This window comes from Pristis pectinata, chromosome 10, assembly GCF_009764475.1.
Source record: "Pristis pectinata isolate sPriPec2 chromosome 10, sPriPec2.1.pri, whole genome shotgun sequence".
NCBI lineage: Eukaryota > Metazoa > Chordata > Chondrichthyes > Rhinopristiformes > Pristidae > Pristis > Pristis pectinata.
This window is the reverse complement of record NC_067414.1, coordinates 57,039,927-57,067,078: the sequence shown is the minus strand read 5'-3', so window position 1 is coordinate 57,067,078 and position 27,152 is coordinate 57,039,927. Positions and strand designations below refer to the sequence as shown.

At 37.8% G+C, this 27,152-nt stretch overlaps 1 protein-coding gene across 1 annotated transcript in view; it reads left to right on the top strand.

Moving 5' to 3' along the window:
• Positions 1 to 27,152, top strand: part of msraa (methionine sulfoxide reductase Aa) — a 234,982-nt gene that overhangs the window by 54,564 nt on the left and 153,266 nt on the right. Inside the window, exon 2 of the mRNA XM_052025182.1 lies at positions 18,138 to 18,206. Within this exon, the coding sequence (XP_051881142.1) occupies positions 18,138 to 18,206 (69 nt within the window). The remainder of the gene's footprint in view (positions 1 to 18,137; positions 18,207 to 27,152) is intronic.

Here is a 27,152-nt window from a genome sequence, read left to right as displayed (position 1 = left end):
GGAACTTCTCAACTTTACCTTATTTGATCTAGTCCTGATAAGGTACACCTCCATCAAACCTCCCGATTTTCTTTGCTTGGAAGAGAACAATCTCAAGTTCACCAGTATGTCCTTGCAACTGAAATCCCTCCTCCCTGGAACGATTCTAGTGAATCGTTTCTGTGCCCTTTCTAGCACTTTCAATTTCCTCCTAAAGTTAGGGGACCATTACTGTCACTCCAAATGCAGTACTGAGGGTGCTTTTGAAGGGTCAACGACTGAATTCCTCTGCTTAATAAACAGTAAGGGCACCATTTTTCTGGTGTTTTCTCTGGGTCATCAAATCGTCAGAAGTAAACAGAGGAGTAAATCTGCAGAGAAATTAGAGAGATGCCACACCTGGTAATGGATGGTGCTGGACCATTAAATAGCAGGGGAGGAGGAGGGTCCACTTCGGGGATGGCAGGGACCAGATTATTCCTGCCAAAGACAAGGCTAAAACATTTGGAACTATGTTTAGCTAGAGTGCTACAGTGGCATGTCAAAATTTCTGTTACTGTGAATAGCTAAGCGAGTAAAAGATGACCTGATTTCCAAAAGGGAAAAAGTTAAAGATGACACATTTCTTTAATATTTTAAGCAAGATTACCTTTTTATTTCCATCTTTTACAGTTTCAAATTAACAAAAAAGGAAAAGGGCCCGAAGCAAAAGTTTGGGCACCCTGCATGGTCAGTACTTAGTAACACCCCCTTTGGCAAGTATCACAGCTTGTAAACGCTTTCTGCAGCCAGCTAAGAGTCTTTCAATTCTTGTTTGGGGGATTTTCGCCCATTCTTCCTTACAAAAGGCTTCTAGTTCTGTGAGATTCTTGGGCCGTCTTGCATGCGCTGCTCTTTTGAGGTCTATCCACAGATTTTCGATGATATTTAGGTCGGGGGACTGTGAGGGCCATGGCGAAGCCTTCAGCTTGTGCCCCTTGAGGTAGTCCATTGTGGATTTTGAGGTGTGTTTAGGATCGTTATCCTGTTGCAGAAGCCATGCTCTTTTCATCTTCAGCTTTTTTACAGACGGTGTGATGTTTGCTTCCATAATTTGCTGGTATTTAATTGAATTCATTCTTCCCTCTACCAGTGAAATGTTCCCCGTGCCACTGGCTGCAACACAAGCCAAAGCATGATCGATCCACCCCCATGCTTAACAGTTGGAGAGGTGTTCTTTTCATGAAATTCTGCACCCTTTTTCTCCAAACATACCTTTGCTCATTGTGGCCAAAAAGTTCTATTTTAACCATCAGTCCACAGGACTTGTTTCCAAAATGCATCAGGCTTGTTTAGATGTTCCTTTGCAAATTTCTGACGCTGAATTTTGTGGTGAGGACGCAGGAAAGGTTTTCTTCTGATGACTCTTCCATGAAGGTCATATTTGTGCAGGTGCTGCTGCACAGTAGAACAGTGCACCACCACTCCAGAGTCTGCTAAATCTTCCTGAAGGTCTTTTGCAGTCAAACGGGGGTTTTGATTTGCCTTTCTAGCAATACTACAAGCAGTTCTCTCGTAAAGTTCTCTTGGTCTTCTAGACCTCAACTTGACCTCCACTGTTCCTGTTAACTGCCATTTCTTAATTACATTACAAACTGAGGAAACGGCTACCTGAAAATGCTTTGCTATCTTCTTATAGCCTTCTCCTGCTTTGTGGGCATCGTTTATTTTAATTTTCAGAGTGCTAGGCAGCTGCTTAGAGGAACCCATGGCTGCTGATCGTTGGGACAAGGTTTGAGGAGTCAGGGTATTTATAAAGCTTTGAAATTTGCATCACGTGGCCTTTCCTAACGATGACTGTGAACAAGCCATAGCCCTAACAAGCTAATGAAGGTCTGAGACCTTGGTAAAAGTTATCTGAGAGGTCAAATCTCTTGGGGTACCCAAACTTTTGCATGGTGCTCCTTTCCTTTTTTCACTCTAAAATTGTACAAAACAAAAATAATACACTAATCTTGCTTAAAATGTTGAAAAGAATGTTTCATCTTTAACGTTATGATTTTTGGAGATCATTTCATCTTCTACTCACTTAACTATTCACAGTTACAGAAATTTTGACCAGGGGTGCCCAAACTTTTGCATGCCACTGTAAGTGTATGAACTGCTTCTGTTTCCTCCTGAGTTTCCCACTAATACAGAGGCCGATCTTCAGCTAATTTGATTCACTCCATATGATTGCAAGTAAAACCTGAGATCATTGGATCAGCTTCTCAAGGGCATTTAGGGATGGATAATAAATGATGGCCTAGCCAGCAACATGCAGATCCTGAAAAACTATTATAAATATTGTAATGTGTAGAATGATGATATTGGGGAGCTACAATTCCTCCAGTATCGATTTCTATAATGTTAAAAGACAAAGAAGTGTGAGAGATTTATAAAGTATGTTCAGAAGAACTTTCTACCCCAAAAAGGGAAGAGGGATTGCTGGATTTCATTCTAAGTTATGAGGCAGGCCAAGTTGACCAACACTATTGGGGGAATCCATCTGAGAAACAGTGATCATAGTTTCATCATGTTTGTAAGGGTGATGGCAAGAAATGATCTGGAGTAGAAGTACTGAGGTTTCTGGAGAATGAAAGGGAATCTGGCACATGTTAATTGGAATGAAAGATTCCTAAGTGAATAATGGGTGACCTTTAAAGAGGAGGTGGTTTGGATACAGACTAGATAAGCTTCCATCTGGCTAAGGGAAAGTAGGTAATTGGAGCCAATTAGATGATGATGGAGGGAGAGGGAGATGAAGATGAAGATGAAACAGAAACTAGCTCATGTGACACATATCAGGTTGATGATATGCAAGAACCAGGCTAAATGTAGAACTGTCAGAGGGTAAGAAGAAAAGAAAATAAGACCAAAGAGAGAATGGAAAAATTTATCGATAGCTAACATGTTAGGGAACCCAAATGTCTTCTATTGGCAAATAAATACTAAATGGGTAGAAGAGGAGTCAAACCAATTAGGGATCAAAAAGGTAATTTCATGGTGGTAGAGTACTTTGGCGGCATCCATTTTCTTGGTAAGCCGCAGAAAAAGATAAGTAGAAGAAATACTGGATAAAAAAAATAAAATCCTGGTGTTTAAAAAAAAACTTGCTCCTTGTTCCTTTCAGTGGGAATGCTTGTATTCTGTTACAAGTCTGATGGTTATTACATTGCTGTTCGTTGGATCTAGAATGCTTTGTGACCTCTTGAAGTGATGAAAGGTACTGAAAAAAAAATGCATGTCTTTTTATTGCTCACGTATGATTTTGTTTCACATGGGTTTATGGTGATAATTGGACTTGCTTTTTCTCTTTTACTTCCCTGTCAAGTCTGTGGGAGTTGTGATCAGCTAGTTCAACATAGATTACGAATTGATTCCGTGATCTCCAGGAATCTAATGTCTCCAATGGTTTAAGCCAAATGGGCAAGTCTTCTTCTGCAATTTTGTTTAAGAAATAGTACTAGATAATAACGTCTCAGAAATATCAAGTAGTTTTTTTTAAAAAAAGATTCTTAGTGTTCAGTTCATGAGTCCTTTAACTTTACATAAAACAAGTTTATTCTTGCATTATTTGCTGTGCAGCATTTCTGTTGTGCAGCAACCCCTAACTAATGTAAAGTTAATTACAATTTAGCAAACAAATACTAGTCAAACGGTATGCATATTATAACCCCACAATGACTTTTGAACATTAATTGTATTCCATTATATTTAACAAACTGTCATATAAACAATTTAAATAAAATAATGAAATGTAAAAGACAAAAGATTAATTTTAAAGTTTCCGATAAAGAAAACTGGCATCAAGAAAATCCATTCATTTTAATCAATATCAGTTGTTCTATGTCAGAAAAAATCAATGCATAGTTGTGAGACCAGAAAAGATAATCAGCTGATGTTTCAGTGTACACTTTCATAGAAGGGAAATGATTAATACGGTCATAGAGGGCATCCTAAGCAAGAAAAGCAAATGAATGATGGCCTTCACCATCAGTATCACTGTAAGAAATATTTTACTATTTTTCTTTTATGCTCTTGTTGGTTCCCCTGTTACTGAAATAGGATTTAGGAATGAGATGAATGGCCAGGCAACTTGCCTCTAGGTTTCTGTTCTGTTCCAGCTTCTCGGTGTGCTACAGTAGGATTTAGGAATGAGATGAATGGCCAGGCAACTTGCCTCTAGGTTTCTGTTCTGTTCCAGATTCTCGGTGTGCTACAGTAGGATGTTGCCTTGAATTCTTCCTCCTCCTTGACAAAAATACATTGAAAAGTGGTATTGGAACTGAAGAAATGACAATATCTATGACTACATGGTTGTGGTGATGGTAGTTCCCTAAGGCTTTCCTGCCATGATGTTATGGTGCAGAGACAACTGAGTTTCCAGAGATCATGAGTAATTTACAAATATGTCCCTGGGGAATGGAAGGTTTTCACCATGATTCCAGTTGACCAGTTTTGCTGTGTTCTGGTCTTTAAGTCCAAATCTATCTTGATGTCAAGGAAGTCTACTTTGATCTCTCTGTTATGTACCTGCTGTGTCTTGATCAAATTGAGTATCCAAGGGCAGGTGATTGGTAAGTGGGTGTCATTTGATGGTAATGCTGCTTACTCCTTCCATTGCTTTGCTGATAATTGGAAAGAAGCTGCTGAGACAATAATTGGTCAGGCTAGATTTGTTTTCATTTGGACTGAAGATATCTGGATAATTTTGCATATTATCATGTCAGTACCATTTGCTTCAGCTTCTTTAGAGTAACTTGGTACCAGGATGGGGGAGGTGTGGGTGAAGAAATTACTAATTAGGTACATACATCATAACCACAGCTAGGTTATTGCTGGGGGTTTGGACCTAGCTGTTTTTTCCCAGGGTTGTGTATGTATGGAATAAACCTAATGAGCAAATTTCAGACCATTTGAAAAGTAGGAAGAAATGTAAATAGACAGGTACAAGAGATGTGGTATTTCCTCTTCACGGTGATGGCCAGATAAATCACAGATATTTTCTCTGGTCCTATATCTGAAGTGTTCTTTGATCATTTTATGTGGCCACCTTGGTGCAGAGATTTAGACATGCAGCTCAGCTGAATGAACAAGAGCGCAATGGTCTACAGCTGTCCTATTTATTTTCAGCCTGCAAGGCTTCTGGATATGGAACTGTCAACTGAAACCAGCATCAAAGACACACTGGAGCATCATGAACACAATGCCAGCTTGATTAAATAATGAGGTTCATTCAAGTTTTGTTTACCCAGTTAGTGACTTCATGCAACGTAATTGGATTTGACATGGAGATAGTTGGTTGACCTCCTGTCCCAAGTAACTTGCCTATTTTCTTTAGAGACTCTCAAATCCAATGTCATGTTGTAAACAATATGAAAACCTCTACCTCATGGTCAGTCTTCCATAATTCCACCAATATAATCCAATTTTGATTATACTGAATGTTGAGAAAATATGAAGATATTATTTGGTAAACAAGGTAATTTAAGTCCCAAACCAGAAAATATCTAATTTATTCATCACCTCTGATGAAATTATCTGGTTAATTTCAGAGAACAATCAATTACAGTGATTTTGAAGTTGTTTTGATGCTAGGCATACTACCTATATGGTGGACTGGGTAAATCAAGGATTGTCTGTGGTATGATCTTCCTCTTTGCCTTGATTGAGTGATGTCATCAAGCTGGTTTAACAGATTGATGAATTCACACAGACAACAAACCAGAAAGGAAAAAAGTACAATTTTTACGTAATTTAAAATATTTTTGAGCACTAATTAAAGATTGGAACAAAGATAGAGGGTTATGGTAGAAGCTGAAATACCATAATTTTTCTTTAAAGTTTACCAATCCAATATATTTCAAATATTTACATGCGAGAGTAACAAAATCTATGCACACATAATTGTTTTCTGAGACCAGAGAGTTTAAGCTGCAATTCTAGTTCAGTATGCCTATGACCTCTTAGGATGAAGCAGGCATTTGCTGTGCTGCAAATGCCTACTTCTGCATGAATGGCCTGCACCATCCACAGGATCCATGTGAATGAAAAACATAAGAATGGGAGGCAGATTTTTCATATTTCTGCATTCACCTCTTCAATCCAAGTATAACAATTTCAAGTTCTTTACATTAAAAAGAGTTTGTTAATACTTTGTTCTCATCAGATTTTCCTTGATTTCAAAGAAATAAGGCTATTGTCAATGACCTCTGGATTTCCCTGTTGAACTGCACAAATGGATACTCCAGAAGCTAAAATTATTTTCACGGTGGAATGATGGTAAACACTGATAGTTCTGATTTTTAATACATAGACCAAAGTCTGGGCTAATATAGAGTTTGTTATCAATTAAAACAGGACAGATCTTAGATGTTTATAGTGAGTCATTAATGTGTGACTTTGAAAATGTACCAACAATGGTGTGATGGGAAGTAAGTGTGATGCTTTCAGGAAATGATCTTGATTTATAAATTGTAGAAACAATATTGAAATTTGCAAATAACATCAACTTATGGTGTACAGAAAATTGTGACAAAAATTTGCATGGAAGATAGATAAGCTCACAGGGTAATCGGATAGATGACCGATTTAAATGAAAATGAAAATCTAGTCCTGATAAAGGATCTTAAACCTGAAACATCAGCTCTGTTTTTCTTCCCACAGATGTGACCTGACCTGCTGAGTATTTCCAGCAATTTCTGTTTTTATTTTAGATTATTTATCTAGATTACTTAATAGAGAAAATATGAGTTCATAGATTTTAAAAATAAGTGGAGGGAGAGGAAATGCATATTTTTCTGATGTTAAATGGAAAATATACATAAAAATATCCGGCGACCTGGATATCAGTGCAAGGATCATTTAATGTGTCATCAGGCATAAAATAATAAAAATAAGGGAAACTTGATCCTTGATTTCTGATCTAGAGGCAATGAATGCAATAGGGAGGAGGTGATATTGAACAAGTACAGGACCTAAATGCAGTTAGAGTAGTTTACATGATTTTGTATATTGTTAGAGAAAGAGAAAGATAATAAAGCAAAGAGCAAGGTGCAAGGTAGATTATTTAGGGTGTTAGAGAAATGAAAGATTCACTGAAAAATGGAGAAGATTATGTGTTGACTTGATGAAAGATGTCAAGATTTTGAAATGGGGTCAGGTGAATATTATTAATTTGTTTCCTATGGCCAGCAAGGGAGTGAAAGTGCGTATATTTAACCACTAAGATCTAAAGAGAAGCCCCAAGATACTTTGTTTCTGAATATTAACTACATCCCTTAATTTGGTGTCATTTGCAAATTTTGCTTCCGATTCCAAAGAACAAATTATTAATTTGAATAGTGAACAAGGATGATCCCACCACCAATTCCCGAGGAACATGAGTTCCCACCTTCTGCTAGTTTGAGTAACTGTCTTCAGCTCCTACTTTATATTTTTTATTTTGTAGCCAGATTACTCTCCATTGTGTTCATTGTCCTCTGACTGCACATGTTCTGACTTCAGGCAGGAATCCACTTTCTTATGTAAATGACATCCACTTAATTCTCCTCAGTGCTTTGTGTTACTTCTTCAAAGAATTCAATAAAGCATGGCTTTGCCTTTTGAAATCAATGCTGACTACTCTTATTTTTGTTTTCTGTTACTTCTTTAGATAAAAGTATCTGATATATTTCTACCACCAATGGTTGTTATCAGGATTTATGCATCTTTTTTGATATTAGAATGTTAGTTGTGCATTTTTGCTACTGAATTATGTATATATTCTTCCTACTTCTTTCTTGCCTTGTTTGAGTGTGCATGGATCCAATCGGTTCAGTTTACGCCTTCCAATTTTGCTACCTACCTTCTTGGTGTTTAGGATAGTTCCCAAAAGCCTTTCTCCTTCTTGAAAGAGAACTGCACTGATTGGTCTGCTTAGTGGTTAGGTTAACATTGCATGTCGATTTCTGATGGCATAATTAGATTCCCATCTTCATACTAAAGGGGATAGCTAGCTTGGGGTAAAGATTCCTTGCTGCTTACACTTGCAGAATTTGAGTTTGCAGTTGGTCAGATTGGGGCAGATAAGAAGATGGTAAGTTCCTCATTCTATTTTAAGTGTCATGCTCCCTAATCAAATTTCTGTTTGGCAAGAGCACATGTTTTCTTTAAATTCTGCTATATAACATGTAAAATAGCTTGGTATAAAATAGCAGCAGTCATAAAATATTTTCATTACAGAAATAATTAATTCACTTTGTGCAAAAATTAGCATATCCTAAGTAATTTTAACCAGGCTGATTATTGTATCTTCCTAACACCTTCATAGATAGAAGAAGCTATATCCATTTTGGGAACCAAAAGGAATACCTCAGCTGTTATTGTTTAATTGATTTTGTTGCATTACTGAACAAAATCGATCTGTATTACAACTTCAGAGCGGTTTGGTTTATCCCTTGCAATTTGGTATAATAACTGATATCACAATTTCATTCTGTCATATTATTGTGATCTTACTAGGTTCTCACTAATTGTTTTCAATACCCTGAGGCAAGATGTGATGTATTTTTTCCTGTGGTACTTATTTATATTTTATCTCAAGCCATAATCCTTAAGAGTATAGCGTGGGCTTTGAGATGAAACAGTACCTTTGATCTGAAGTTGTTATGCATCTATCAGTATGACTTAAGAAAGTGTGGTTGAAATGCTGCCCTGTTTTCTTGAGTTATATTTCCTTAAGAAGAATGCAATTTACTTGTATTTTATGTACAGATTACTTGCTATTAGTTCTGTCCTTTGCTCTTTTCACGTGTCGTTGCATCCACAATTGAAAGCAAAGGCACTGAAGCCTTTTCCCATTTTAACCTTCGTGCTCTACACTGCCTCATTACTATGGCCCATTGCGAGTTGGATTTGCATTGTTTTTAGACAGTAAGTGATTTGATTATCCTAATGAATGCAGCTCTGTTTTCAGAAGCTAACAATCATGTTATGTTGTGGAAAATTTATTTTCAAAACTAGGGACATAAACAATATAATTTCTAATTTTTTTGTCTTGAATATTTTATATGTCTTTGCATCATGAAATATTGCTTGCACTATAATTCTAGGATACAAGAATTCTACACAAGCCTTCAAAGCTCTTGGCTTGACAGGCATGCATATATACTTGTACATAAATATATACAGTAGAAATTATAGAATACAAATTCTTGTTTGACTTACCACAATGAAGAGGACGTGGAGTTCAATAGTTCATTTGTACAATATATATAGATAAAAATAATTGTAGGTAATGATATTTCTGACATTATAATTCTGTTCTTAATTATATAATGAAAAAATATATTCAATAGCTTTAATTGCAAGGTGGGGTAGGGGAACTGCTTTTTATTGTAAAATTGTAACCCTTTTGGGGAATATGTGCTTTATATTTTGCTGTGCTTGCAAATGGCAAAGGCTTTAATTCTTAATCATACAACTATGTAGCAATGAAGGGAGAGTATTGGTAGTGTGTTCTCTGTCCAGAATGATTAGAGATGGCAAGGTTTCTGGCGATTAAGTTCCCCATTTGATGAATTGTGGAGATTGTATTTTAAGACTTCCTCTTGGGATCAAGTCTAGCAGAGCCTCAGAGGGACACCCCTGCTCTCTGCTGTCAGCAAATCTGACTTTATATTGGTGAGTTCTGTAGTGTGTCATTCATGCTATTCGATTTTTCCTCACCAGCTTTTCGATTGGCCCACTGTCTGTGTTTTATTTGTTGGTGGTCGGGATTTTACATCAAGAAAAAAATTTACATGAGTAAATTGTTTCAGGAGTTCTTTTGTGGTTGTGAGGGCCATCATTTGTATAGGTAAAGAAATGAAGGCAGAACTATGAAATATAGCTGCCTTATTCATAGATCACACCTGCCAATATTTTCTGGAGGGAGGGAGACTTGCAAGGTTTGTGCTTTGGATGATTTCCATCTCTTGTTTTAGGACCAGAGCAAAGGGAAGTTTGCTAAGGAAAAACTTGGAGTGGAAAATAGGGATGACTCAAAAATAAGCATAACAGTGGTTGTCAAAAATTAGGATGGAAGCACATTCCAATGTACAATTGTATGATAATCAGTGAAGCTGAAATTAAGGTTTTCATATCATCTTGATACTTGTACTCAAATTCTTAGTTCACGTTGATGTAACTGCTCCAAGGTAGAGATCTTCTTCAATGGGGATTGCTTATGTAGTCATTTTATCTTGTAGTGCTGCTGTTGATGCCAAAAGTATAGAGCTATTAGAAATGGGAATGTTTCTGGGGATAAGTTGCCCATTTGATGAATTGTGGAGACTGTATTCTAAGACTGATATTACCATTTACTTTGTTTAAAAACTGGGTATTATTTTTCATCAAAAAGAAATTGTTTCCAGTGTAGTTGGCTGAAACCTCTGTTTATCAAACAGTGTGACAAATCAGAGACTGTGGTGGGATCAAGAGAGGAGAGAGAGTTGCATGTTGCACATGTATGTTTGATGTGTCTTTGGATGTTGTTGCCAAAGGGCAGCATGCATTTAAGAGACAGGCCATCAACATGTTTGGGAGACTCCAGAGGTAACCATTGCAAGTAATTTTCTGACGAGAACTGGATAGATAAAAATCAAACATGGTGAGAGCAGTCCCACCAAGCTGGATGAATGAGAAGGGACTTTGGAGGAGGACGGTTCAGTCGACTGTGTGAAAGGCCGAAGGGATGAGATGAAGGGAGGTGCTTTCCCACAGTTACAGTAACAAAGGTAGTTAGTTCTAGAAAATGACTATAATGGCATGGTAGGGCAGTTGTGGAAAGGTGGTAAAATATGGAGTCTTCAGCAATCATTTCAACAGTTATATTTATAAAGAACCTATTAATGTCCTAAAATGGTTTTGAGTGACTCATGAGAGCATTAAGAAACAAAACATGAAAACAAAACTTTGAAGTTTTTAGGATGGTTGACCAAAAGCTTAGTCATAGAGATAGATGGAATTCATTAAAAGAGGCAAGAAGTTTAGGCAGGGAATTCCAATGTTTTGGATCTTGGCAGCTGAAGAGATGGCTCTTGGTGGAGAAGTGATGAAATGTTCAGGATGTCAGAATTGGACAATGATAGATAGAGGGTTGTAAGGCTGGAGAAAATTACAGAGCATAATTGAAGCTACAGAGGGATTGAAACTTAGAAACGGAATTGTAAAATTGCATTATTTAACCTAGAGCTGATGTATGCCAGCTAACACAAAGGTGATGGGTGAAAGCACCGATGCAAGTTAAAGTATAAGAACAGACTCTTGGATGACGTTATTTATGGATGATAAAATGAAGGAGGAGGGATAGTTGTGCACTGATATCTGGGGGGGGGGTATTAAAGATGTGGATGAAGCTTCAGCCACATGTGAGCAAAGGTAGGGTGTAGCTGGACAATGCAGTGAGGGCAGCTATGGTAGTGCTATAGCTTGTGTTTCAAAGCACAACTCTGTGCCATGTATGACGTCAAAGATACAAAGATATTTTTAGATTGTGGAAAGAAAGTGGGAAGGAAGGTGATGGTTTTGGTATTCCCATTATAAAGCTGGAGAAAGTCAAGTGGATGTCGAATAGTTCGATGAGTAATAGACTGTGGAAGGATGAAGAATGGTGGTGATGAGGTAGAACTGGATGTTGATCAGCATATAAGTGGAACCTGATGTTGTTAGTGGGATAACGTTGCAGAGGAACATTAGATGACAAATATTAGGAGAGTAAGAATAAATTATTTGGTGTCCCAAGGTTATGGTGCAGGAGCAGGGAAAGAATCCATTGCAGGTGGTACATCATTCAATAAGATGTCGGCTGATCTGATTATGATCTCAGCTTCACATTCCCACCCATCCTGCCATTCACCCCTAGTTTTAACAAGAATCTAGCCATCACTGTCTTAAAAATATTCAAAAACTCTGCTTTCGCCTGACGAAGTGTTCCAGAGACTCACTCCTCTCTGAGAGCAGAAATCTTGGGCAACCCCTTATTTTTGAATAGTAATGCCTAGTTCTAGATTATTCCACAAATAAAAACATCCTCTTCACAGACCCCTCATGACCTTAACTGTGATCTAAGGAGCACATCTCTGTGCCATGCATGGAAGATATCTCTCTTCCTGGAGATTAACACCACCTCTGACTTGTGGTAGCCAGCCAAGGGAACCAAGATTGTAAAATATTTGCAGAGCACAGATGTACTCATTTTAGGAATATGTGGAATTTCTTCATTGACGAGGCTTTTATTCATGGTTAGAAATTACTATTCCTCAAATCGTAAATACGTTAAGTAATATAGCAGAAGTGATCCAGAAACTGCTCTGGCCCAGAGTATCATATTTGGCCATAGTTGGCTTTCAGTCCAGTTTACTTCAGCCCCTTGCAGAGTTTGTACATCGGTGCTGCACTCTGACTTAAGACCACCAGTTGAGCAATAAATGATTTTCTTTAGTATAAGATATAGCTTTGTTTTTGATCTTTGCACATGCATGCCATCCTATGTTTGTAAGAATTCAGAAAAAATAAATTACTCAACTCTCTGTAACATTTTATATGAAGAGTAATTGAACAAAGAAAAATACTTCCTGACAGGATTTTCCAAGATGATTCATGATGTAAATGTAATGTACAAGCAGCTTGTGAAAGCTGTTGACAGGTGTTTTGGAATATAGAGAATGTATTTGAAAGTAAACTAAATGTCTCAAGAAAACTGGAAAAGGGTTGAATTTTCTTTCGTAGTTTTCATACCAACTTGAAATGACCTTTTTTAAATATAGATACCATGTCAGCTTTTAAAAAAAAGATGATTTCAGATGGACATGTTGGGTACAAACTTGGTAAATTGTACAGTTGTTAAATGTGAGGTTTCTGATGTATCAATCATGTTGTTGTGGTAGCAAGAATTTTGAGTGAATCTATAACATTTTTTGTTGCAATGCAGATGCAATTTATATCCCTATATAGTATCTTGGAACAGTGTTGGTGTCAGTTTGGCTAAGTTGAAGGAAATCTTACAAGCTTGCAGATTTAAACTCCGGTCAGAACTTAAGTGTATAATTTAGGTTGATCTGCAGATGGTACTTGCAAGGTAGTGCACTGACATGTATGCTAACCTTGAAATTGCATTGGGTGATTCACATTTTTCAGGTATAGAGTAGATAACCTATTGGTCTATTTGTGTACTGCTTGCCAAATAATTGGTCCCCAGTGTGCCTTAGAATTATTCAGGAAGCTATTTACAATAATTCAAGAACTTATTGGTAGCGAAATTGGTCCATCCTAGCACTCTACTCCTTAGGTGATAAAATTGTCCAGCAAATTATAGCTCTAATATTTCAGAAAGGATCCTGCAAGGTTGCTATTTAAAAAAGCCATTGATACTATACAAGATAATAACCATATTTTCTTAACCACTGGGTACTTTTAACTGCCTTTTTTTTGTTTTCAGCATGTTTTCTGACCATGTGCCAGCATTGGTCTACTTTCGGCCGCTTAACACAGTTTTAGTCATATATGATTTGTTAGGGTTGCTATGGGGGTTGGAGGAGGAGAGGATATAGTGAGGTTGCAGAAGACATCAGGAGGAGGGGAGAATAGGGAACTGTACTGGACACCACAGCAATGGTAGGTTTTCTGGGAGGACATCTTCACTTCAGTGAGATTCAATATATGTCTGAGTACTGAAGCGATTGCCTTTGTCTTTGAACTATGGCAGCTTCTGGGGCCACACCCTCAATCTTGAGTTAAACTGTGAGTGGCTGCACCATAGGATGGTTTCAAAGCACACCAGCTGACATCTGAACAAAACCTGTGTATAAAAAAAAATTGAAATCTGAAATTAAGGCAGAAAATGTTGAAAATAAATGTTGAAAAAAATCAGCAGGTCAAGTAGCATCTAGGAGTGTTCCTGGCATTTTCTGTTTATATTTTAGGTGATATCTGATGACTTGCACCTTCTGTACACTGCTGTATCAAGGAGGTGATGAGGAGCTGTGTGTGAGGTGAAATACATTTAGCAAGTTTCCCTGGACCAAACAAATCAGGGCAAGAGAGCATAGCCCTTCACCACGATGGCATTCAAGATATCATAGATTGCACCCACATTGTCTTTGCAAGCTGTGCATTATTAGTCTAGTTTCTACTTCAATAGAAAAAGTGAGACCACCCTTCATCTGCATGATGTCACAGGTAGTATATCATGCACATCTGTCCCCAGTTTCATGGAAGCACTCATCATTCATGCATCCTGTGCCTGTCCTATGTGCTGCCATAATTTTAACCAGATTTCTGGATTGCAGGTTGGAAATATAATAATGTAACATGAGTCATAATTTCTATCAAGAAACCTGATGCAGAGACGGTGTGCAAACAACGAGAACCATGCCATCACCAGAAATATCATTTTACCACCTGCTATTTTGCTTGACTGAGGCCATCACTACCTCAACCATTACGAAGGGGCTCTGCACTACTGTGTTGGAAATAGAAAAAGGAAGACTAATTGCTCACACGAGAAGTGCAATCTGCCACCAAAACCTTCAAAGCCATTATCAGAGGCTGATTGCTATGTGGACTCCTATAAAATTCATAGAACTGAGTGTTTGCTCCATCTTTGTCTGCGTGGTCTTGATGTTGATGCTATGTGAAAAGCCTTTAAAAGGCAGGCCAGAGCACTTAGAATTCTTGAGTGAATGTTTATCAGTTTCTTTCAGCAATTTGGGAGTGATTGTGCTTTTCAGACCAGTGTTTTTCTAGTGAGGGTTAAAATGATGTTGCGTGTACCTGTAAAATTTCTTATGATACTTTCAAGGGCACAGAGCCCTCCCAGTGTTCTAAGTCATCATTGATAATTCAACTGACACAATTGCAAACAAACCCCATTGTTTTTGTTTACATTGCTGTGGATAAACTGCTACATTTTCTTAATGTTGTGGCAAAATATCTCAAGCAGCTTCAAAGGGGTCAGACAAAAAATGCTTGCCCAGGAGTACATTGGCACAGCCAAGTCCAGAGATAACAGGGGTGTATGCTTTGGTAATGTATCAGATGTGGAGATGGGTGGTTAGGTATCTTAAACCAACGCTTCAAACAATGATGCAATTTCACAGGTAGAAGGGAAGGATTGGCCAGAGACTGGAATGTGTGACAGGGACCGAATGCTATGCCTTTGTAAAATTCCTCCACAATGTCTTTGTTGACTATCTTAATTAAATTCCCTCATAAAGTCAATGTCTTTGGTGTTCTCAGTATTTAAACAGGCAAATTCTTTTCCAATCCAGGAATAACTGTCAAATAAGCAGTTTAGTAATTTGGAGACCATAGAGGATTAAAGATGGTCATCAGGTAAAGCTGGGTGTTGTCAGTGTACATGTGGTAACTGGCACTTGCTTCAGATGATTCAGCCAAGGGCAGCCTATAGAAGAAAAATGGGAGAGTACTGATGTGAAAATAGTCGAAAATAATTAATTGGCTATGAAGCTTTGAAATTCTAAAGGTGTGAAAAAATTTCATTGTAATGCAATAGTCAAGCATAGAATAAAATATAGTTATGCTTGCGATTACTATTCCCCCAAAAGTTGCCTAAAAATTATTTCAAAGAGCTGAGTTTCATCCTTATCAGTTATAAATTCCCTTCCAACTGTTCACTTCTGGACATGTGAAGGCCTGAACAACTTACAATTGAACAAAGAGCTGAATAGCACAAGTACTTCAAATCCAGGCTTTTAATAACTTGCATGCTTTTATTCTGGTCCCAAGACACTGGCAGAAATTGGAAATTGTTCAAAACAGTTTTTAAAAAATGGGCAGTGCTACTTATAATGACTGAGCATTGAGTGTGTTTGAAATTTCCTTCTCTATTATTTTAATGTAAAGGTAGTCAAATTGTGTCATGGTAAGATGCATTTAAATTCTTTCAAAGGCAAATTTTTAAAAAAAGCAAAATTGAATGTGCTTGAAGGATTTTACCCAGGGTTTCAGAACGTATTTAAACATGAAATGCTGGAATTATTCATATTGATCTGAAACATGAACTCTGTTTTTATCTCCAAGAATGCTGTTTATCTGCTGAGCATTTCTAGCAGTTTAAATTTTATTTCAAACTTACAGCATCTGCACGATTTTACTGTCAAAAGACATTAGTTGGTGTATGCAGGCAGCAAAACTGAAATTAAGTTGAAATTCTATTTGCAAATTCTGAAATTTCATCTGGTTTGGATCATTCCTGATTTTGGTTGGCTTATTTATGCACAAATTTAAAATAAAAAAAAATTGGTATTGTATTTAGTGATTTAGATATTTTTGTTTAAAAACAAAATTCAAAACAACAACTTTTGATTTTAAGTGTAACAAAGATTTTATGGAACAAATTCAAAATCTGTGTTTGTGATATTTGCCTGTTATCCTTTTTATTACAAGTATAACATTTCAGTAATTTTTTTTGTATGAGCATTTCTTCCATCTGTTGAACGTACGTATACTGAAAATGGTCACTTTGGACATCATTTGCATGTAATTTTTACTAGCAAGATCCTTGCTGAGTAATATTTATCTTTTCTGTCACCTTTTAACATAGACACAATTGCACGTAATTATATTTCATAAGTGTCTTGGCTCATTAACATCTTTAGCAAGCTCATCCTGCTGAAAGTTATACAGTCTATTACATGAATTCACAGCAATCTCTTGCTGAACTGCCTGGATACCTGCAGTACATCCCCAGCAAAATGATCAGCTTTTTTTTTGGTTCTAAGCTCCGCCCAAATGGGTTCATTTGAAGATTCTTCCAGGATATCGTCCCTCCTTACTGCAGGTCCTTGACTAGTATTGCAATCCCACCTTCCGTTTTGTATCTCCTTGCATTTCCCTCCCCTCCACATCTGAAGATTCTACACCCTGGAATGTTGAGTTATCAGTCCTGCTAATCTTTCAACCACATCTCCATAACAATAGAATATTATTATTTATAACAGTATAATATTATCATTTTTAAAAATCAATGCCCTCATTTGATCTGCCTTATTTGACTCCTTTTGCATTAAAATAAATGCAAACCAGCTTTGTATTCCACCCTTGTTCCTTGTCAGGTCGATGTATGACCTGCCCACTAAATTGACTTGGTTTTCTTTCTGAATTTTTCTGTTCCTCACCTTCTACTGTTCCATATCCCATTCCCCTGCCTAATTGGTTTAAACTCTGTCCAGCTTCACTGGCAACCATTCCCATAACCCTGCCCAGCAAAGATGTTAGATCTATTTTTGTGCAGGATCAACCCACATGGTTTGTGCAGGTCCCACTTCCCTCTGAAACAGTATCAGTGATGCAGAAATCTGGAGTCCTTCTTCCTGCACCACCTCTTCTGCCACATATTCGCCTGATGTTTCTTCCTATTCCTATACTTGCAAGTGGTAGTGGAAGTAATCCAGAGATTACATTCTTAGAGGTCCTGCTTTTTAATTTGAAATCCAGCTTCCTAAATTCAAACTGCAAGATATCATCCTTTAGTTTACTTGTATCATTAGTATAAAAATGAACTATGACCTGCAACCATTCTGTGCCATCCTTGACCCTGGCACCAGAAAGGCAACCTAAGTTCATGCCTGTGGCTGCAGAAGTTTAATCCCCTCACTATTGAGTCTTCTACCAATATTACTATATTTTGATATCATTTTGGAGAAAATCCTCCGTTTTACATACACTTACTCGTTTTTTTTTTACATATTACATACATTTTTACATTTTACATACACTAACCATTTTTAGATCCAGAATTTTATTTTTGTTGATTTGCTGAAACAATGTGACACAGTGGTAGAGATTCATATTAAAGCAACACAAATAGTGTGACTTCACTACTAAATATTTCAACTGGAGTTGTACCAAGGTTATTTAAAAAAAACAAGATGATCTTGTTTGGCCACTGTAATACTTTTAGAGTTGCTCTCCTGGGTTTTTATTTTATTGTAGTTTCAGGTTGGTGCAATGAAAGAGTTTAATTAAATCAACAGCATCTTTTCCCTAAAATGCTTTTCTCCTCCCAGGAAAAATGTTGGCTTGATATTTTCTCTAATTGAACCAGGTAGCTGTTTTGTCTTTATTTTAAAAGTAATGCTTCTTGCACTTTTCAGGAAAACATCATGTCAATGGAAATAGGACAGTTGAACCATTCCCTGAGGGATTACAGATGGCCATGTTTGGTAAGTTATTCCTGGATACAGCAATAAGGTACTGTATGTTCCAATTAGTTAACTCACTTGTAGAGTTAAACACAAAGGGGTTGATTCTCATTTCTGGCATTGTGCCTTCCGTAAAAATGTTGTGCCACAGATTTTCTTTGTTCTTCTTGCATCCCCACCCCCCAAAAAATGCCACTTGCCAAAACCTTTTGATTCTGGTAAGGTACAAAAAAAAACTGCATGCGTAATCTTTGTGGAGAATAACAAATTGATGAAAATAATTATGAACACAATTCACATCATGACTATTTTATCCAACATTATTGGAAAAGGTTGTGGATGCATGTAGTTCACTAATCTGATGGACTGTTAATTTGCTACAATTTCAGAATTAATACAGGAGTAAAAGGGCAATAAACATAATTCATAATCTTTTTAAAAAAAAAAGTTTTGATTCCATTTTTGGCTAAAATAAGTACAAGGACCTCTTTCCATTAGTAGGGAGGTCAATAACTGGAGTCTATAAATTTAAAATAGGCAGGAGCATTAAAAGGGAGTTGTGATTTTTTTCACCCAGGTGGGGGTGGGAAGGGAAGGGAAGCATCTAGGTTGCTTGAATAGGTTTTGAGGCTAACACCCTTAAGCATCATTTATAAAGTATTTGACATGTTGTGACCAGGGGAAGGCTATGGACAAGTGCTGAGAGTGGGATTAGGCTGCATAGCTCTTTAGTCAGCCGTACAGACTGTGGGCTGAATTGCCTCATGTGTTTTAGATTTCTGGGGTTCTGTCATGTAGTGCTTCACCCTTTGCAGAGTAATCATAATAAGTTCACAATAATAGTTTGCAAAACTTACATTTTTCAATAGAACAGTATAGCACAGGAAAAGACCCTTTGACTCATGATATTATGATGAACTAATTAAGCTAATGATACCTAATCTTTCCTGTGTGCACATGGTCCATATCCATCCATTCTCTGCATATTTGTGTGCCTATCTAAGAGCCTCTTAAATGCCCCTATCTATCTTCCTCCACCACTACTCCTTGCAGTGCATTCCAGGCAACCATCATATCTCTTTTGAACTTTTCCCCTCTATCTATTGCCTCTCATAATTTTATAAACTTCTATCAGATCTGCCCTCAGCCTCTGCCAGTCTAGAGAAAACAACCCAAGTTTGTCCAACCTCTTCTGCAGCCTCTTCATAGCCTCTACGTCCTTCCTATAATGGGGTGACCAGAACTGAATGCACTATTCCAGATGTGGCCTAACCAGAGTTTTATAAAGCTGCAATATAACTTCCTGACTTTTGAGCTCAATGCCTTCACTAATAAGGGCAAGCATGCCATGTGTATTCTTTACCACCCTATTAACTTGTGCGGCTACTTTCAGGGAGCTATGGACTTGGACCCCAAGATCCCTCTGTACATCAAAACTGTTAAGGGTCCTGCCATTATCTGTATACTTTCCCTTTACATTTGATCTCCCAATGTACAACATCTCATGCTTGTCCAGATAAAACTCTATCTGCCATTACTCCGCCCACATCTGCAACTGATCTATATCCCACTGTATCCTTTCCCAACCTTCTACATTATCCACAATGCCACCAATCTTTGTGTCATTTGCAAACTTACCATCCGCCCATCCATGTTTTCATCTAAGTCATATAAATGACTTTGATGAAAACATCGATATATATATATTCACAAATAGCAGAGGTCAAAGAATGGATTTCTGTGGAACACCACTTGTCACGGACCTCTAGCCAGAATAAGACTCGTCAACCACTACCCTGTCTTCTATGGACGAGCCAATTCTGAATCCAAATGGCCAAGTCACTGTGGATCCCATGCATCTTAATCTGGTGTGCTTAATTATCAGTATTCCTAAGCACGCCAATATTGTACTGCAGTCCATCGTCAAACTATTACTTTCAAGACCCATGAACCTAACCATGTAAATGGGCAAGCAGAACTGCATTTTAAAAACCATTTCCTTTGCATGAACTTTACACTATGACTCTGTCAAGACACGTGCAAATTAATGGGCAGTAAATTACAAGAAAACCCCTGGGGGAAAACTCCACTGCAAAGATCTACCCCATTTGGGGAAACATTCATAGTGGATCAACAGCCAGTTTTTTTTTACGCGATCTCCCCAGCCATCATGATTTTAGGATAACGGGTGTTGCTAATTCTGGAAAAGTGAAAAAGTGCACGTTTGATGTTTGTTCTGGTCCATTGACAATGTTTTAATAATAAAATGGTCCATTAGCTTGCAGTAGGATGTGGACAATGTTAGGATTGGGCTAACAAGTGGAATACTTCTACCATGTATGTACCTGACAATAACCCTCTCCATTAAGTAAGGACCTAACCACCCACTCTGCACTTCAATGACACCACTAATCATCTAGAATTATATAATTATTGCAGCGTAGAGGGAAACCATTTGGCCAATTGAGTCTGTGCTGGCTTGTAATAGAGGGATCCTAACAGTTCCATTTGCCTGCTCTTTCCCTGTAACCTGCAAATCGTGTTCGGTCAAATACTTACCCCATTTCCCTTCCTAATCTCTGATCGAGAATGTTTCCAGCACGCTTGTACATGGTGAATTCCAACTTATTCCTCTCATCGCCTTTGTGTCCTTTACTAAAACTTTAGATCTGTGTCTCTTGTCCTTGAACCATCTATCCTCTACATTAGTCATGATTTTGCACACCTTCTATGAAGTCTCCAATCAACCTTTTATGCTCAAAGGAGATTGACCTGAGAAGGTGTGGTCTAATATTAAAGCTGAAGTTCCTTATCCTTGGCACAATATTAGAAAATCTTTTCTGCACTTTCTCTTGGACTTCCACGTTTCTTCCTTTTGTGAGGTGACCAGAACTGGACACGGATATCCAGTCGCATTGAATCCAGTTTTTCAGACAGATTTGACATAACCTTTCTGCTTTTGTGCTCTCTCCCCCCTCTACCTCCCCTCTCTCTCCCACCTTTCCGCACCCCCCCCCCCCAACCCAAGGTAGACAATAAGGTGCAAGATCAAAAAGGTATGTGGGGGGTGTGGGGCCAGAGTGATATATTGATAGTAAAACAAGCAGAATAAATTGAAGATATTGCATCTTTGGTTTTGAGTCGTTGATCATTGTGGGCTGTGTGTGTTCTTCCTTGTATCCATGAAGTTATTCTATATTGGACAGTTGTCATTGCTGCAATCTAAGCCAGAATGTGTCTGGGTGTTGCGAAATCTAACGTAATTGTGAACACTCAATTTTTAAATAGCAGGAAACCATTTAGTTTTGAATTTGTAGGATGGCTGCACTGTGGTTTTCATCTGCTATTGAGACAGCTGTCAATGGATTCCATTGGCTCTTAACTATTGGCTGGATGTGCTATGTTCGTTGGTGCTACCATCCATCAGAAGAACTGAGGATAGAACTGAAAGAAAATCAAAGGACAACTGTACAAAGAAATGAGAAACCAAGGGCAGTTAACCATAAGACTGAGAGGGAATCATGAGGAAGACAATTAAACCCACAGACTTAGGCAACCATAATCTTTAATGGAACTAATGGAACTTATAAAACAAGCCAATATCTGAGAGGGGTTGGTAATATTTACCCAAGTGCTTTACTACTAAGCTGTTTCCAAACAACTGCCCCTCTGCCCCCCCCCCCCCCCCCCCCAGCCCACTCCCTACCATTCCTGAGAAGGAAAGGAAGATAGCATTATTCCTAGCCCAGGTGAGAATATCCAATGCAGTTGGATTTCTTACTTGTACCACTACTTCTGTCATGCAATTTAATATTTTGTGTGTGGCAATTTTTTGTAGTACTTATGCAGCATGTAAATGTTTTTTGTTATATAGCTGGTCATTGATTCCAGAATATGGCTAATATAAACAATGTTATCAATGATTAATATTACAGAAGTAGTGACTTGCACTTCCAAGTAATGAGCTTCAGAGGCTACAATTACTTCCATTTATAAGCTGTACTATGATTGTATAGTCTTACCACCCTGATTCTTAATAATCGAATTTTCAGTAACCCTATTTTAAAAAAAACTGGAAAGCTATCCCTGGCTATTTTTTAAAAAAATGAGATAAACCCTTTTGAAAGGAATTTGGGATTTTTTTTTAATGTATGCGAATGAAAATAGGTCACCACAAGCTTAATCATAAAGAATCGTGTAAAGCATCTGAGATTTTCCATATTAATATGTGGAACAGATTACTACCGACTCATGTCATAATATTCTAGAATTGTCTTCGGAAATACTGCATAATCTTGTAGTCTGCCAAAGCTGTTGTGGATAGATATTAAAATGTTGCTTTCATGAATAAATTACTAATGCAAATTTGACATAATTTAAATCTTTGGTTCCAAGGATTAAACTGCTGCACAGTGATATTTATTTTCTAAAGAGCTGAAATTCCTTATTGTTTATAAACTTGTTACAGTTTCTGTACATTTAGTGGGTGAATAGTATAGCTGTCAACATATTTGTCACACTATTAGATGAGGCATTTTATTTTGTTTTGTTCAACCCAAAAGCTTGCTTTTTGAGTGACCTTCTAGAAAGGCGTTTGTCTTTTATTTGGCTGGAAGAATCTGTTGTCTCCAGGTTCACTGACAGCATGCCTAAAGATAATTCAATGTGGACTAATGTATTTGAATCAATCCATATTCACACTCAGTAAATGCAAATTATTTCTATGCCAAAAAAATTGAATGTATTTGTAAATAAAGCATTTATCTCTCCATGTTATATGAGTTTGCATCTTGTCTACATACTTTTAAGTTCTATTTTATGTAACTGATGTGATGCACCATTTTACATAACCAAACATTTCAAAACGTGCATGCAATTTCATTCTATTAGTTTAAGTAACTACTATAACTTTATTTGATTACACTGATTTGGTGAAATATGTTCTTGTCATTGGATAGTTTGACATAGCTGGTTTTGCAAGTTCAAAAGCAACATTTGCCACAAATCCAACCAACCAATTAGGTCATACCTATGTTGTATTTGAATAGACCACCCTTAAGGAATAAAAAGTTAATAATCAGTGAACTATTCAATGAACTTGGTTATGAGGAAAGCAGGAACTAAGCAAATTAAGCTAAACAAGAAATCCCATAGTAGGGTTTAATCTCTCTATTTCAGGTTGTTGCCATATTTTGAACTACTCTGGTTTATTAAGACTGCATTTACCACAGGTGTTTAGGGGAACAGCTAAGGAAGTTCAATCTCCTGTTTCTCTAGAAAGCTTTTCTGACACTGGGAGAAGATTGTAACAAGGATCTCTTATTGTTTGAGCCCAATCATCATCCTCATGCACACAGTTTCATTGTATTGAAGACTTTTGTTGGACTTTCTGGTCATTTCACATTTTTACAAAACAAATGAAGGTGGATGAAACAACTGATGTCTTTGAGTGACCATTGATGTAGTTGCATAAAATACCAGTGAATTTGTTCATGATTTTGAATGAAGCGTCGGGAGGAAAATGGTGGAAGATGTGAGCGTAAGAGTGGTTTATCCATCCTTTCCCCTTGTGCACATGCTGATTCTTGGTAATGTTATTAGGAAGTATTGCCAATGGTACCAAGTTTTTATTTATGCCTTTCCATCAGTTCTGATCTTAACCAGCTTCACAGAGCAGGTGAGAGGATCACCTTTACTTTAAAAGCTGCACATCCGACTCCAATTTTGCCATCAAACCTCATCAGGAGTTTTAACCAAAGGCCTGAATTGAGAAGCCACTGAATTCCTTTTCCCAACCAATCCAAGTGAGAGAAGCTGGAGCTAAGATAGAACCAGAAATATGGTTTGTTTGTTTTTTGTTTGCTTGTGGGCCAGGAGATGTATGGGTGCTGTGCTGGATTCCAGGATTCCACAAAGGAACCTTGAGAATTCTCTTCCCTGAGCTAAGATGGCCTTCTCATCAACACCCACCACCTCCCCCACCCCAGTCCCCCAGTCCCTGGACTGTTCCTTCAGGTTCCAAATGACAATATCCTGTCACCTGAGCTACTGCTTCTGCCTTTGGCTAGCTACAGTTTTCCACTGTTTCTGACCTGGAGGTAGATGAGGCCTAGGAGTTAATACTGGCAAGTCCTTATGTTACACCTGGCTAGATGATTAACTGTACCTCGTGCCCAGGAGTCAAAACTGGGGCTATGGTATTGTACCAAATGTCATCAAACAGATCAATATTTCAACACCAGCCCTTGATCTCTCACAATGGTTTCAAATATGTGATCTAGTCACCTGCTGAGAGATTGCAACAGCCTGAATGAGAGTGATTTGATCTGGATGATTTGAGCCTGTAAACACTCCTGGAGATTGAATTTTAAAAATGCACAAAGGCGGTCATGGTGAAGAACAAAGCACCCAAGGAACTGATATCCTTTGGACAAGCAAAGTAAACGAGTGATACTGAGAGGAGGGAAACTTCCAAAGTCTGTTCAACATGAGTGTAAATTTGGTTTATTGACTGAGCCACATTTGAAGACCTGTTAGGAGGCCCAAACCACTTCAAGTTTGAGCCTTAGTTCAATATTGCTAGCAAACTACTGATGAACTAAGTTCTCTGCTGCAGCTCATTGGTTGTGAGATAGTGGTGAGCTCCAATACTGAGTCAACTATGGGAAGGGAGGATCTGACCCCAGTGTACAGGCTGGCTTTGGGTCAGGGCAGCAGTGGAGGATAGTTCTTTAAACAACATAGTCATCACAAGGATTAGATGCCTTTTCAAAACTTTTACCTCTGGTTAATTGTTCTTTCTTTACCAGCACACTTACTGGAAACATTTTAAATATAAGAATAACATTTTGTTACCAGAGAATGCTGCATTTCTTGTAGTGAATCTCAATAACAGGCAAGTATTTGTACAAGTACAGTTTGGGGACAGGTACTACCATATTTACACTGGACATCAAGCTTATTCATGGTGATCTGTGCACCGTCATCGGGTATTCTAAGCTCTCTCGTGGGAGAGGTTACCAGGTGGACAGAGAAAAAGGTTCAAGGATGTGTGCAAATTTTCCTTGAATTGACTTCCTGTGACTGCTCAAATTAGAGATGGTATTGGGAACCTCAAGACCATGCACTGGGGGCACACAGAAACTCTGCATAAGTAGCGGAAGGAGTGCACCAATTCATAAACTGCACGCCCAGCCATCCTTTAACTGATCTATGTGTGGAAGAGTCTGTGGTTCCCCCATTAGCCTTATTAGCCACCTCAGAACCCACAAAACCAGAGTGCAAGTAAGTCGTCGTCTGTCTCAAGACACTGCCTGTGAAGAAGACCAGATCATATCTTTGCTGTTTGAAATATAAATGTTGTTATTCTGGGAACACTGCCTGTGAAGAAGACCAGATCATATCTTTGCTGTTTGAAATGTAAATGTTGTTATTCTGGGAACATCCTGCAACCACAAGCTATCAGGCAGAATTGGTTTATAATTTATTGCTATCTTCCCCCCCCCTTCACAAAATAATAAAAATGTGCCTCCCTGCCCCTCCCCACGTAGTTTCCCCTGTCCCCACATCCCTTCCATAATTTTCCTTTGTGAAAACTGATAAACTATTCTGTTTGATCCCTTGTTTGTGCATTTTTAATCTGACATCTGTTTCTTTTAGATTGAGAATTAGATTGGCTTGGTGTCCAGGTATCGTGGTATCATCAGCTGGAAACACAATTTTTTTTAAATACTCTGCTTTGGCATTGTAAAACATTTTTCAAATTAAAAAATTAAGGATTTGCAGTGATGATTGCAGTACTGTAAAATTGTAAAGGATTAAGAAATGAAAAAGCAAGAGCAAATCCTGAAGAGTTTACAGCAGACCTATCAAATCTGGTGTTAGATTATTGCCTTGTAGTATACTGAGGATTTTATTTTTTTTTAAATAATGAATACTGTAAGCTGTTTGGGATTGTTTTTGGTATCTATTTTTGCAGTGTCGGCAGCTTTGATTGCAGATGCTGACAGGCTGTCTGCTGTTCTTGATGATAGTTTCACTGAAGGATTAACAGTTGCAGTGTTGTTACCACAGCCCAATTACTGTAACGTTATTGAGAGATTAATGAATACTGGGAATGATTGCAAAGCATTAATCTGATTCAGGTAGTTTGATGACATCAAAAAACATGAAGCTTGTAAAGCACTTCAATGTATCCATTATATTGTGGAGTTGGTGAGATTGTTTATCTTCCTATTTTTAATGTTTCATTTCAGAGCCGCCTTAGAGCCTTTCTCATTCCAGAATGGCTCATGTAATTATAAAAATGAGTTTTGTAGCATTGTAACTAAATTACTGGAGTATTATCCAGTGGCTTGGTCAGATGAGCAAGGTAAATTCAAGTAAATAAGTGAATCTTAAATAAAAAGTTAGTGTAAGTAATAGGGACCATGAAAGTACCAATGTCCTCAACTCACCCCTTTTGTTATTTCCAGACTTGCAGAAATGTGGTTAACTCTTAATTGCCCTCTGAAGTGACTTAGTAAGCTGCTCATTTCAGTGATGGTTAACAAACACTGACCTTGCTAGTAATGACCATATCTTGTTGACCGATAAATAAAGATAATTGTGTTGTGATATTTGGTTTAAAATAAATAGTGATAAAATTTCTGAGAAATGATCAAATTACACTCCATCATTAGAAATATGCCACTGTGACTATAGTGGAGGACCCATCCTGTACCCATCCTATACCCCTCTGCAAATGCTGCCTCTTGATAATGTTGTCTGGAAGTATAGCCAATGTTGCCAGTTTTATGTATTTTCACTTGGATCTCAGACTCTGCTTCTGCTTCAACATCTGCAAGTCCAACATCATGATGTGGATCAGCAGAATACCCTCCTTTTTGATTTTTGGCAAGTTGTTGTTCAATTCTTGCTTGAAACTCGTTCTTGGTTCTTTTCTGTTCGACTGAATCTCACAGAGGC